Source organism: Amyelois transitella, chromosome 4 (assembly GCF_032362555.1).
Source record: "Amyelois transitella isolate CPQ chromosome 4, ilAmyTran1.1, whole genome shotgun sequence".
NCBI lineage: Eukaryota > Metazoa > Arthropoda > Insecta > Lepidoptera > Pyralidae > Amyelois > Amyelois transitella.
The window spans coordinates 10235056-10250192 of record NC_083507.1 but is presented as its reverse complement, the minus strand read 5'-3'; the positions used below and the strand labels follow the sequence as shown (position 1 = coordinate 10250192).

Genomic DNA, 15137 nt, shown 5'->3' with positions numbered 1-15137 from the left:
ATTTAAGAAACATACCTACGCACACCTTAAAATCTTTTCGTTTGAAGTAATGTAATCAATTACATAAGTAGAAGTATTTCACGAAATTCATATCTCACAGAAATATATAATTAAATTTTCCAAAAACATTTTCAAATAAGATCGAAAGACAACTTATTTAATTTTTCTAAATTGAATTGAGATGTTATGAGACGACATTTTTACTTGAAAAGATACTACTGCCGCGCTATGAAATACAATTTTTACCTTCATACATTTTCTTAGATTTATATCTGTGAGTTATATGTAGGTTGTCGTCATAAATAGGAACGTCGGTGGCTGAATCGGTAAGGTCTGGTCAAAACGCGGTTGTCCATAAAAAGGCACCGGTTCGAATCACACCGCGACCATGTACCAATGACTATTTTCGAAGGCATGTACATTAGTTTGATAACTAACCGATGCTCTTACGGTGAAGGATAACATCGTGGAAAAACCTGCACATTCAGGCAACTGAATGTAACCATATTATCCAATACGGGTTAGACTCCCCTGAAAAGGTTACGAAGGGCGGGAGTCGCTTTATGTAAAAATCTGACTCACCCAATCCAAGATCTATTGTCAAGAGCTTACTTCATATCAATTAATAATTGTCTTCTCTCTTCTCTTCTTGTTTTACTTTCTTCTAATCTTTTGCTTTCACAACATTGGTTGACGACAAATAAATTACTTAAAACTAAGTTTGATGCCGCTTCCAAAGCGTCAGTGCAGAAGAAGTAAAAACTGCACTGAAACATTTTTTCAATAACGTCAACTTCACAATTATCCAAACTTACAATATAAATGTATACGAGAGAATAAATTGTTATGAATAATATAACTAGTTATAATCAGAATGTGCTTCTTCGGGTAAGAGAAAATTGTCAACCTTTCTGTAAATAATGAAAACAAATTTAATAAGCGCTCAAAAAAGCAATGAATAGCAAAGATTTGGTTTTGAAATTTCTCGTCATATGCATGGCAGGCGCACGGTACTAACATTGCCTAATAGTATACAACTGACATCTACACTTAAAAAGACCTGGAAATAATAACATATGTGCCGATCCCACGTAAAGAGTGGGAAAAGGTAATGACAAAGATTCCCATTCTATTTTACAATGACGACAATAGCATGCCAGTTAAAAACCCATTACAGGTTTGCACAAAAATCGCGAGGCAGGCGAAAACGGTACCGCGGCTCCACAACACAATACTGATCGTTAGCCTTCTGTAATCGTCGGAAATTACCTGAGCAGTGATTTATAACATGACTATGGGCGAGTTTTGCGAGCAAAAAGTACTAGCAGAAGGTTAAGTGTCACTTTTGTCTTGAACTTAATATTTATCGCCGTTCACACTGGTCGTGATTTTGGTCGGCATCTGTCTGTCTGTCTAATTTGCTACATTTTATGGTTGATATTTTTTTTTTTTTGGTGTAAATTAATGTTCTACCTATAAAGCATGTTTATTTGCGCTCAATTTTAAAATCTCAATCTTCTCAAATGTCATCGTCATAATTAATCAAGATACGTATATCAACTGTTGAGACCTGTAACAGAAAATGTTTGTTTGTCTATCTCTCACGTCAAAACCACTGTATTTACCAATATCCATGCAATTTTGCTTAAGTACATTGGATACGCAAAAGGAAATAGGGTACTTTTGATATGGGGCGGGCGAGGGTTAGTTATCTAGAATCTATGTGAGAATCCTTATTTTTTTTCATTCTCAATTTCTCATCTTTGCGTGTTCCCAGTTACACCTTCTAATGTAATGCGTCAGTATCAGACTTTTTATAATAAATAGATAACCTTCTTTGTTAGTTTTACTATAATTGACATGGGCCGCGCTATATGCCGTTGACCCCAATAGATAGCGAATCTTTCTTTCCAAGTTAATGCTATTCATGGACCCTTAATCGGCCTATTGATATGTGAAATGCATTTGGGGATAATATAAGAGTTAAGATTAAGAATATAAGGTAAATACTTAAGAAATATTTTTGTTTCTGCTATTTGTGGAATCTTTAATTTATAGAACCAGACTTTTCAGAGGTAAAATTTATTTTTATAATAGTAATTATAAGTATGTATTATTTCTGCACATTTCTTGGAATGTGAAGGTTGTCATGTTTAAATGTTTAGACAGCGTGTCTTGTAGGAGTAGTTGACATTACACCGCCTGTTAACATCAAACAAAGTCTGAAAGAATATATTTCTAAAGTTGTTTAAGCTTGGAGCCATGTTTCAAACAAAAGGTGAAAGTTGAGACGTTAAAGTTTTTCATTCTCGTTTCTTTTATGTTGCAAAATATGAAATTGCTTTGAATAATACAAAATTGTATTTTAGTGTAAGTTTCACGTGTAACAGAAAATTTAATTAGCATTCTCCATTATCTTATTTATTCCCTAATTAAGTAGTTGATGGCCGCAAATTCGTACGCGTGAAATAGTCTGAGTATTATTTAGGTTTTCTAGTTATCAAGCTTATAAACTTGAAATTCTTGGTTTTTTGCTGGTGTTCTTTGATGCAGTTTTATATTCGCTCTGTCTATCTCGTAAATAATAAAATCGTGAAAAGTGCGTGAATCATTCTGAACAAAACATATAAAGCTGCCTTTTTTTCAGATTCATATTCTTAAACTCTATTTTCTGTTTTATTATAAACCGGTGGATTCTAATCTCAGTTTTAATTTTTTGTAAGCGAAAATCAACTTCACCAATTCCATTTTTTTTTTAGTTTCTTCACAAATAATTTATGATCACCATTCATTAAATCCTGTTTATTTTGGTATAAAATATAGAAAGAACAGATGTTATCATAATACATACTAACTTTGTGAAGTAAAGTGAAGTGTTGGCTCTGTCTACCCCGCAAAGGATATAGATGTGATTATGTGTATCTATGTATGTACGTCTATGCTCGTGATGTCAGATAACTAACTCTTTCAGGTGATAATTCTGATTTTTCCTTAATTGACATTATTATGGAGACCAAACACTCATTACCATACAATCATGATATTGGTTTTACAAATAATTGCCGGTCTGTGAGAAAATGAGAACAAGAGATTTTTTTACATTCATTATCTGTTTGTAAATCGTTTTTGTGGTCTGGTAATGAGGTACGGTACTCGAAATTCATGTGCATCTTTTATTAACTTTATCATGGCTTCGCTACAATGGACTATTCCAGTAAACGATAGCTTATAAACTTTCCCGTGGATGTCGTAAAAGGCGACAAAGGGTTTATTCCCTTAGCCTTTTATGCACTTGCTATTTTTTATGTAGTGCAGCTTTCACCATGATCCCAATGTATATTGTTTATTTATTGTAGTTTTTAATTATGTCCATTAAAATTATTTCGTTTTATACTTTGTGTAGATATAAATATATTTATTTAGTTTGACCCACTTAAGTTCTTTGTCAGACAAAATGGTTGACTGTTAGATAATGCTTCTAGCATTAAGTCCTCAAATTGTGCTTTACGTTTGTATTTTGTACAATAAAGTTAAAATATATAACTAATCTCCCAAGCCAATGATTTATTTGGAATCATTCCTCTATTGTTTGCTAAGGCAATTTGTAATAGTCCACTACAATATGCGAGGTTGCAAAGATAATGGCGGTCGAATCGATCCGTACCCGAACTGAATATCATTAAATATGTATAGTACGAGTATTACGAGTATACTACACAGTTCAGGAATTCGCTGGCATTGCACAAGCATCAGAATTTTGAAATTATATTTGTGACGTGTGGTTCCCGGCACCAATATAGAAAGGAATAGGACCACTCTCTTTCCCATGGATGTCGTAAAAGGCGACTAAGGAATAGGCTTATAAACTTGGGATGTATGTGCCACATACATGCCAATGTGGCATATATGTGCCGTGTGGTTCCCGGCACCAATAAAAAAAAAAAAGAATAAGGACCACTCCTTCTCTTTCCCATGAATGTCGTAAAATTTTCTTATTTTAGGCGATGGGCTAGCAATCTGAGACTATTTAAATTTCAATACTATCGTCAAACCTAACAGCTGAACGTGGCCTGTCAGCCTTTCAAGACTGCTGGCTCTATATACCCCCCAAGGGATAAAGACGTTATTATATGAATTAATTAATATTTGCAATACTAGAAGTTTCGATACCGCGAAGCTAGCATGACACGCGCGACGTCGATTTTATCGCGCGATAAACTATCGCTGTCCGTTTTTAGGTCATAATAAAAAGCAAAACATAATGATAGTTTATCGCGTGATAAACATGCTTCGGAGCTGGTCTAGCAGTGAAGAAAAAAAAACATTTTATCTCAGCTGTAAATTTTTCCGCACATTTTAAAAATCAAAATAAAATATTTATAAAACAGCATTTCAGACGTTTGTCAATTATAAAAATATTCAAAAAAATGTAAAAAAACAATCAGAAGGCAGTACATTTTAATACGGTTCTGATTTGACTCGGGGGAAATCATGCCATACAATATTCCTTTACATTAAAACAAGTGAGATTATTAAATTTTCTTCGTCTATATAGGAATTTATCCACATAGTTCTGCTAGGTTTTTCCCGCGGCTTCCCTAGCTAGGCTAGCCCAGCTCCTAAGAGAAGGATCCCAAGTTTATAAACTTAATCGCCTTTTACGATATCCTTCTGGGAAACAAATACCATGCCACCAGCAGCGCCGAGCACAGATGGAAAGGGCACGTAAAAAATCCTGGTTAAATGTTGCGAGAGATGTTAAAATGGATGCCAATGGACTTTTTAAATTGATGACGCCAAAGACCGGACAAAGTTGAGAGAGAAATTCCTCCGACCATAGGCTCCCCAAGCGTTGCGTTGCGGTAGAACCTTGGAACACGCATATTTGAGACAAAATAAAAGTGACTTTCTTTTTATATTCAATTAATACTTACCACTACTATTATACGTACAATTGCGGAGAATCTAAGAAAAAAAAATTAACCTGCTGTATACAAATACCAATTTTCGTAAAGTACTGGCGTACCTTCAATAACACAAGCTCACAAATTTAATGGTTATATGTCATGTCTTAAAAGAGAGAGCTATATACATTTGTTTCTTATTTAAGACAGAGACAGATAGATGAATAAATGGTTTTATCTGTCGCGTAATCTTCATCCCATCTCTTTGTAACACTTTATGAAACCTATTTAATTTTATCTCTCTTTTCATGTGGCAATGAAGTCAGTTATAAATTATGTGTACGTAGGAACAGTAGCAAATATGTTGTATCTTTGTTTGATAATTCTTCATCCTCCTTTAGTCCTGGTTACATCCTCACCACTCTGGAGACGAGCCCGGGGTATGCCTTTGACCATGAACCCTGAATTGGGTGAGTCAAGTTTTTACACGAAGCGACTACCATCTGACCTCCGCAACCTTTGCAGGTAAACCTAACCCGTATTGGATCGATCATGGTTACACATCCAGTTTCCTGAATGTGCAGGTTTCCTCACGATGTTTTCCCTCGCCGTAAGAGTATCGGTAAGTATTCAAACTATGTACATAACTTTCGAAAATAGTCATCACACACTGACCACATTTCAACCTGTGCTTTTCTGCGCATCACGCATTTTAAACGGGCATCTTACCGATTCCATCACCGACGCTCTTTGTCTCATGATTATCATGTCTTTATTCTTTACCAGGTAGACAAAACAATAGTCATAATAGTCAAAGGCCTTTAAAATTCAAAGATACTTAGTGACAGGTCACTAGCCCAGGTGATCGATTCTTCTTGTAGGCGATGGGCTAGAAACCTGTCACTATTTAAATCTCAATTCTACCACTAAAGCTAAACAGCTGGACGTGGCCTTTCAGTCTTTCCAAGACTATTGGTTCCGTCTACCCCACACGGGATTTAGACTCTTCGTTGTGATTGGCTAATTGCAACGCGTGATTGGCTGTTGTGATTGTGTAGCGTAAAGATGTTGCTACAGTAAGTAAGATATTAACCGTCTGGTTCCTAACGTCCGACATCGTTGAGATTACGACGTTACCTCGATATATATACTACGGATTATACTTCACCAAGTAGTTACCACTGAAGGTTTACTAGAGTACATTGAATAGCTAACCGTAAATTCTTTCACTTATCTTATGCTCCTAACTCGAGTAAACAATTTTCAACATTGTTTTGGACCATGATGACGAAAATATGGCATTTAAGACATAAGCGTTAGCGATTCAGGTTTAATCTTTCAATTGAAAACAATTAATATAACTGAGTTAGTCCCAAAGTAAGCTTGGAACTTGTGTCAAATTTTATAACTAACAGTTGCCCCCAACTTCGTTTGCCGGCAATCTTGTGAACTAGTTGTTGTTCGCGGCTTCGCATGTCGCTTTTCGCGTAACCTGTGGAAACTATAATTATCCAGACAGAATAGACATAAAGTAAATTTTATAGAATTCTATTTCTATGCCAATTGTATAGCCAAAATAAAGTAGAAATTCTAGCTTTATCTAAAATAAATACGTATAAACCGCATTCAACTTTCTATAAAAGTTTCGAAGCAGTTTTTGAAGTAAATTTTCAATTGACTTAAAATCCCTTTTCCCTCAATCGACATTGACGAAACAATGAATCGAATCCGGGACCTTCTGTGTCATAGATAAGAGCACGGGCGCAGCGCCACAGCGGGCGTAGCAGTTTAAACCTCTTATCGCCATTCGCGCATTACTCAACCCAAACACAACCCGTCTCTTATCTTGTATATTAATATTACGCACGCTATCTACGTCCTTTGGACAAGCGAAGTAATTTTCATCAAGAATCCATGTTTCTTGGAATCTTATGATAAAAAATTAAAAATACCCTGTATTAGTGCATACGACAAGGCAATGAAGACACCGTGCAATTTTCCTGGATGCTCGAGACTTGTAAGTACTATTTGCTGACACAAATTAAGGCCAATATATTTCTACTTTTGTGAGTTAATAGTTTAAATTGCTTGTTTATTTTTGTTACACACAAATATGAGACGGTTCTAGCACTGACATTGTAAAGATAAAATGTAAATAGGTATTCCTTTATCAAAGTTTTGAATTATCTAATCATAATTTTTTTTCCTCAATCCTAATTTCCCGAATAATTTATTGACGTCAAATATTTAATAGCGATCCGCGATTTTATTGGACTATATTTAAAAAATTAACTTACTATTACTTTTTTTCTTTCTAATGACGAATAACTCAAATATTTGATACTGACTTATTAATTATAGAGTTAACCATTTTATTCGTATTATAAGCTAGTCTATGTTTTTATTTCAGAATAATTTATACAAAAATCTAATCCATTTCATTCACAACACTTAAATTATATTTTCTCTTATGTCTTAGTAAATGTCATGTTGTTTGTTGTTCGAAAGCTTATTATAATATCCTTTTAAAATATTATGAGTCGTTGAATTTAAATAAAACCTGTAATAATTACAATGCTTCAGTACCTAATATTACTCGTACAAATGTTTTTGATGCGATAGTTTATGAATAGGTAATACTTGTTAATAAATGTTAATGTTTAACGCAAAATGTACCAAACATATTTAAATGAAACTCAACATTTTAACAACATAAACACATTGATTGACCACATGTTACAATTTTCACGCTGGTGAAGAAAGGTAGGATAAAAAGGTAGGATATATATATATATATATATGTGTGTGTGTAAGTATGTATGTATTTATTAATATCCAAAGACTGAAAGGCCACGTCCAGCTGTATGGCTTATGATGGAATTGAGATTCAAAATAGTGACGGGTTGCTAGCCCATCATCTGCAAATTTATTAGCCCTTTCCTAAGTCGCCTTTCATGACATTCCTTATGGGAAAGATAATGAAAATGTATGTTCCTATGCTAAATTGCCGAGTGGTTATCGAGAGAAGCATTATTAACATTAAAGAATCTGTAAAGTGCCGTGTGGTTCCCGGCAACAATAAAAAAAAATAGGACCACTCCATTTCGTTCCTATGGATGTCGTAAAAGGCGACTAAGAGACAGACTGTCACAATTTGAATCTCATTTCTATCATCAAGCCAAAAAACTGAACGTGGCCTATCAGTCTTTTCAAGACTGTTGGCGCTGTCTACCCCGCAAGGGATATAGACGTGACTATACATATGTGTATGTATGAAAGAATCTGTAACTGCTTAACTTATACAAAGGTACCGCTCTACCTACAAGTTAATAAGGTACGTTAGTTATTACCATACCTTCAAACTATCTACTTACATAGCGTTATGTACATAACTATATACTCAATAGTTACTCACCATCGTTATCGCACCGTTACTAATGCCGTTATCAACTCGATAGGTAAATGAATGCCTAGAAAGGACATACTCTTAGTATGTAACAATTCAGGCCTGAGAGATTTTTTTTTTTTTATTACAAACTGCCTATTGCGTACAAAAGTATACTTTAAACTTTCGTCTACCACCCTTTTGTGAAATATGTTATTTATTGTTTGTGTGTGTCATTTTTCGCACTGCACAAACAAACACACAAACTAGCATGGATTTATTACATCTGTGCCGCTTACGGTGTAGACAGACACTAATGATCTTGAAAAGACTCGAAGACCATGTCTAGCTTGATTGAGAATCAAATAGCACTTAAACGTTAGGTATTTCTTTTTTGTTTTTTATCTACTAATTACCTTTTTGGCGGGATTCGCTCCCGTAGAAAAAAGGATCGTATGTTACTTTTGTGGGCCTATTTTTAGGGGCCAAATTTTGTTAAAATCAGTGCATTAGTATATGAGTTTATTCGTTACAAACATACAAAAATACCAATCTTTTCTCTTTAGTGTGGATTAGGCTATCCACTAAAACTTGTCCTTCAAGTATTTCCGAGATTGTTGGCTTTGCCTACCCGTGAGGGAAAACGACGTGTTACATATATATATATGTACAAGAATAAATTGAAATGAAAAAATTGCGTGGATATTCATAACTTGACATCTGGGGCAAGAAGATGTCAATGACTGAATCCATTACGCAGTGAAGCAATTACATTAGGGTTGGCACAGTGCAATCTCCAGGGAAGAATAAAAACGTGACCAAAAATTGTTTCATATTTGTACGGCTTCATATATACATATGACATATGCTATATATAAGAGCTAGTCAGTTAGTGGAATGAAAAAAATACTGAAAGAGTTTCTTCAGCTAGTAGATCTTCTCTTGGCGAAGTACCGGCACCCTTTTGGAGCTGGTTTACATTTTGAAAAGCGTTCCATTCTGTTCTATAAAAGGGATTCTGTGTCCGTTTTGAATTAATTAAAATTCATTTATTAAAATTTAAAGGACTTTTTAATTAATTAATTAAATGAAATTTAATTTATTAAAATGTAAATTACGTGAGATAGTGCGAAAGACTATTTGCCGAATGATATACTGTTTTTTGACAACCCTACCCATTCATTACGCTCACCGTACACTTGTTCCGTACGCGCTCTATCAAAATCCGTGACTTTTGCCTTTTTTGCCAATTTATTTTTTGCATTTTGTTCCCAAACAATTACTAACGGTACGTTTTCCTGTCAAATCTCCGCCATTGGTCATTCTTTTGTTTGCTTTCCGAGAGTGAGTTGCATTACGTGTATCGACAGTTTTATATCATGTGTTGTGTTAAAAAGGTGAATAAATTAGTTTTATTTTCGATTTTTGGCCGTAAATTTATAACGCATGGAATTATTTCTGTTAGTTGGTATGTGTTGCAGTACTTATATACGCACACAAAATTTTTCATACTATTGACAGGAAATTAGAATATGGTGCAATTTAAACTGCTTTGTATGGTTAAGTTATTTATCGTTTTAGTAATATTGTTCAAATTTTCAACGCGTGCCATAATTAATTAAGTATATCGGGATCAATGTCTTCCATTACAATAAAATAATTCAAAATTTTTTTCATACTAAACTTAGAGATAAAATTGAATTAAATTCAGTAATTAAAAAAATATATACATGTGCAATTAATTACTAAGCCAATAGTTCTTCGTCAATTGAGTTTGACTCAAATCGCATGACTAAACTCCACTAACTTACATTACGTTAAACAAACGTTATTATATCATTTCCCTACAACACTTTTTATCACTAATCCACGGGCGCGATATCAAATCGTATTTAATAGCTACCTTTCTCGTTCTGGCGTTCTTATTTAAAAAGGGACAGTGTTATTGAGATAAACGTTTTATGGCACAATCATACAGACGGATAACGAGTAGGACACTGAAATTGGTCAGGATACGCTGTGACATAGTGAACGTGTGTTATAATTTTGCATTGTTCTGGAAAACAAACGAAAATGGTATTTTTTTTTTCTTTTATGCCAGTCTAGTGATAGCACAGAAAATACATAGTGTGTGCCTGCTAGTTATCTTACTATGTAGATTGTAAAAGTCAAAGGAAAGGCTGATGAACTTGGGATTCTTCTTTTAAACGTTGGGCTACAGTCCAATATTAAGATTATAAAGCTGAGCGAAGCCTTACAGTTTTTGTTACTGTATAAAGCTGTGTGGGTTTATGATGGAATTGAGATTTAAATAGTGACAAGTTGCTAGCCCATCGCCTGCATGAGGAATTCCAAGTTTATAAGCCTATCCCTTTGTCGCCTTTTTTCGATATCCATGGGAATGGTTCTATTTTCAATGCCGGAAATAACACGGCACGGTTTATATAAAGGCAGAAAGCCTTTAGGCAATTTTCAAATGATTAATTTTGTAAGTATGTATATATTTTTGATTTACGTATGTGAAATCCATACTACTTTTTATAGATTTAAAAGTATATTTTTGTGTTGGTTTGTCCGTCTTTCACGTTAAAAGCACTGAACCTATCTCCATAAAATTTTGGATTCTTAGAATGAAGTAAATGTTCCCCGATTTTATGTTATTCGAATTCCTTAGAAATCGGTAAACAAGTAGTACGTCAGAGGCTTAAATAAAATTATCTTTAATCCAGCTCAATCTAATAATGATTATTATTCCCCTATCGGAATTGCTTTAGCAAATAATGTCAAATTTATACAATTCCACAGTAACCCTATATACATACATATAATCACGTCTATATCCCTTGCGGGGTAGACAGAGCCAACAGTCTTGAAAACTGATAGGCCACGTTCAGCTATTGGGGTTTAAGATAGAATTGAGATTCAAATACCTAGTGACAAGTTGCTAGCCCATCGCCTAAAAGAAAAATCCCAAGTTTATAAGCCTACCCCTTAGTCGCCTTTTACGACATCCATGGGAGAGAGATGAAGTGGTCCTATTCTTTTTTCTATTGGTGCCGGGAACCACACGGCACAATTATGAAAATATATATATATATTTATACATATATATCATTTATTATATATAATATATAAAACATATAATATATTTATAATTTCCGGCACCGATATTAAAAAAAGGCCCACTCCATCTCTTTTCCATGGATGTCGTAAAAGACGACTAAGGGATAGGCTTATAAACTTGAGATTCTTCTTTTAGGCGAAGGACTAGCAAGTTATTACTATTAGAATCTCAATTCTATCATTAAGTCTAAACCTAATTCATAAAATCCTTTGGGGCACATTAAGAATCACAATTCTATTTAATCCTAAACAAATCTAGTGCGGACATACCATTGGTATTATAAATATTTACGACTTGATAATATATAATATTGAAAGATAAGAAATATCGGTATCTAATAAAAACTAAAGACTCCGCTTTCATAGTAACGTTATCTACCGGTATTACTTCAGAATTTATAAATGTATAAGCTATTACTATGAATAATGTAAATTACTCTTGTGACATATTTTATTTTTTTTTTATTTTTATTTTTATTTAGGCAACAAACAGTCGTTTACAAATAGAAATTTACATAAACTATGAGTACAATTTAAAGACCTATAGTGCCCTAAAGTGATGTACTTATATAATAAAAAGGGTTAATTACATGACATTGTGCCGCTTCGGTCTTCCCGGCCCGGCGCCCCTTTTCACAGCCCGGGAGCCCTATAGAATAGAATAGATTTATTTTCAAAATTGGATACAAGGTATCACTTATTGACGTCACATAACTTAAATCTAATTATAACTACTGCCGCTTCCAAAGAGCATGTGTAAAAGAAGCGGCGGAACGAACTACACTGCAGCATTTTCATCGGACGTCAATTTACAATTATATGTAGATCTCTTAAATCTAAATCGTGGACGAATGCACATTGTCTATATTAAAAAACAGGAATGAATGTAGAACTAATAAAAGTGGGCGCGTGCCCTGGGTTTTGACCTTTGGACGCTACTACAGCGCTCACTAAGTAGCTCGCTACTTGTATCTTCTGGCGGCTTCTTGCTGGATCTCGTGTCTGTAGCTAAACCCACGCCGACTTAAACTTGTAAAACTAGTCCATATAAAGATTGTCTTCATTGTTTCAATTTTTAAATTATCTCTCATCTCTCTTACCTGTGACGTTTTACCTAAAACACCACAGTCTAGTACAGGTGTGATGGCTAAAACTGTGATAATTAAGTATTTTCAAAGGCCTTCAAAATTATGAGGACCGCAATTTGCAAAACTGAATTAACTCTAAAAATTGACTTACTTTGCCCTATCTATCATACCATAGAATCAAGGATACGTAGTTATTTTATTTAAAATTTCTTACAACTCACCATTCATAATCATATATAAACATATAATCACGTATTTACCCCTTTCCGAGTAGACAAAGCTTAACAGTCTTGAAAAGACTGAAGGGTCACATTCAGCTGTATTGCTTAATGATTGAATTGGGATTCAAATGTTGCTGCCCTATAACCTAAAAGAAGAATTCCAGTTTGTTAGCTTTCCCCTTGATTGACTTTTACGATCTGCGCATGTCTTTATTTCGCTACCAGACCAGAATTTTACGCGGATGGGGCTCACAGCCAGCCAGTATAATGTAAGAGAATAACGCTATTAAGTATACCATTATTTCGGTTAAAGTCGTAATTCTATTAGTGCTGATACCTTTTATTGAGATATTTGTTGTTATAGAAAAATAAGCGTGTGATAAAGAGTCAAATATTGATTTACTTAGTGATGTATCACAAAGATAAAGCAAGCAAATGAAGGTGAATTTATAGCCATACATGCGTACAGTAAGGGCTCATAAAACAAAGATAAAAATATCGTGACTAAAACTGGAAAACAGAATATAATCTTAACTTTGCTTATTTCAAACGAAATGTTGAAAAGGATTTCACCCTTTTTGGGGAACACGTTTTTGTCATTTGTAATAATTATAGTTTTCTCTTTATTTCAGAGTAAATTATTCAGCTTCAAATCCAGTGACTTCGAAAATGAAGCCCTTGAAGTTCACAATGAGTACAGAAGAGAACATGGTGTGGAACCACTCATACTCAACAAAGAAATTTGCAAAGTCAGTCAAAAATGGGCTGAAGAGTTAGCGAAACGAGACGCTATGGAATACAGCCTTAACAAAAATTACGGAGAAAGCATCTACTGCGGATGGACCACAGATTCCAACACAAAAATTCGAGCGAGAGACTGCATTGATAAATGGTACAGCGAAATCAATCAATTCTCATTCGGCAGAGAACCAGAAGAACTAAAGTCTGGTCACTTCACACAAATAATATGGAAAGGAACAAAGGAATTAGGTATTGGAAGTGCAAAAAGCAAATCTGGAAAACTTTACGTAGTCGCAAATTACAGCCCTCCAGGAAATTATAGCAATCAATTCACAAAGAATGTCCCGCCACCTGGTGCTTTTCAGTTTAAAAAAACACCATATCCTGAATCTCCGAAAGGATCCAACAATAACGTAGCACCTTCTTCTCCAAGTCAGAGAAACAGTAAAAATTTGGGTGGACTAGCGTCCGATTTGGTAAACAAATTCAAATCTTCTTCTATATCAGGTGACAAATTTGAAGAAGAGTGTTTGCAGGCTCATAATGATTACAGAAAGAAACACGGTGTGCCCCCTTTGAAATTGAACAAGAAATTATGCAAATATGCTGAAGAGTGGGCCAAAACATTGACTAAAACTGGCAAAATGCAACACAGAGATCAAGATGAATATGGGGAAAATATATTCTACGCTTGGTCTTCAGATCCTAATTTCGAAGTGTCTGGAAAAGATCCCGTTGATAAATGGTACAGTGAGATAAAAGACCACAAGTTTGGCAAAGAGCCTACTGACTTGGGCACGGGACATTTTACCCAAGTCGTCTGGGAAGATACTCAAGAAGTGGGTGTAGGTATGGCTAGGTCCAAAGAAGGACAGGTATATGTAGTTGCAAATTATTCCCCACCTGGCAACATGGTTGGCAGTTTTGCCAAAAAAGTACATCCTCCGATCAACTAAAAAAATTACATTCCATTTTATACCAAAGATATTCCAAATAGTTTTGATGGCCTATTTATTTTATTTATGTTTTTTTTTTAATTATTATAGATTGTTGAATTAACTTAATTTATATATTTATAAAAGTTAATTTTGTAGTATTGCGTTGTTTTATTTATCGCCTGTTTATTTAATTTAATCTATTGCATTTTTGTCCAACCTTTTGTTCCCGTGGAAACTCCCAAAAATAGTAGTCATAATTTATAGTTATGTTCTATTATATTATAGTGCCGTGTGGTTCCCGGCAGTGCCGTGTGGTTCCCGGCACCAACACAAAAAAGAATAGGACCACTCCAGCTCTTTTCCATGGATGTCGTAAAAGGCGACTAAGGGATAGGCTTACAAACTTGGGATTCTTTTTTAGGCGTTGGGTTAGCAACCTGTCACTATTTGAATCTCAATTCTATCATTAAGCCAAAAAGCTGAACGTGGCCATTCAGCCTTTTTAAGACTGTTGGCTCTGTCTACCCCGCAAGGGATATAGACGTGACCATATGTATGTATGTATGTATGTTCTATTATAAAAATATCCACAAAATATTTTCTCGTTGTGATGGTTACCTGAACGGCAATGAATTGTTATTTAAATGAAAGTCAATATTTTAAACATATTAGAGGAAAAGGTGCAATTGTGGCCCCCGCATATATTTTGGCCCCCATTGATATTAATACTTTCTAAT

General features: G+C 34.5%; 1 protein-coding gene across 2 annotated transcripts; it reads left to right on the top strand.

The window, feature by feature from the left end:
* Positions 1-6773: 6773 nt before the first annotated feature.
* On the top strand, positions 6774-14558 carry LOC106141612 (uncharacterized). 2 transcript variants are annotated; one of them, XM_060954496.1, is made up of 2 exons: positions 6774-6921; positions 13354-14558. In XM_060954496.1, exons 1-2 carry the CDS (start codon positions 6883-6885, stop codon positions 14416-14418), a joined length of 1104 nt encoding a protein of 367 aa, XP_060810479.1. In that variant the 5' UTR covers positions 6774-6882; the 3' UTR covers positions 14419-14558. The 2 variants fall into 2 exon arrangements, with proteins under 2 accessions (XP_060810479.1, XP_060810480.1); XM_060954497.1 differs by lacking the exon at positions 6774-6921 and adding an exon at positions 10210-10365.
* Positions 14559-15137: the final 579 nt, after the last annotated feature.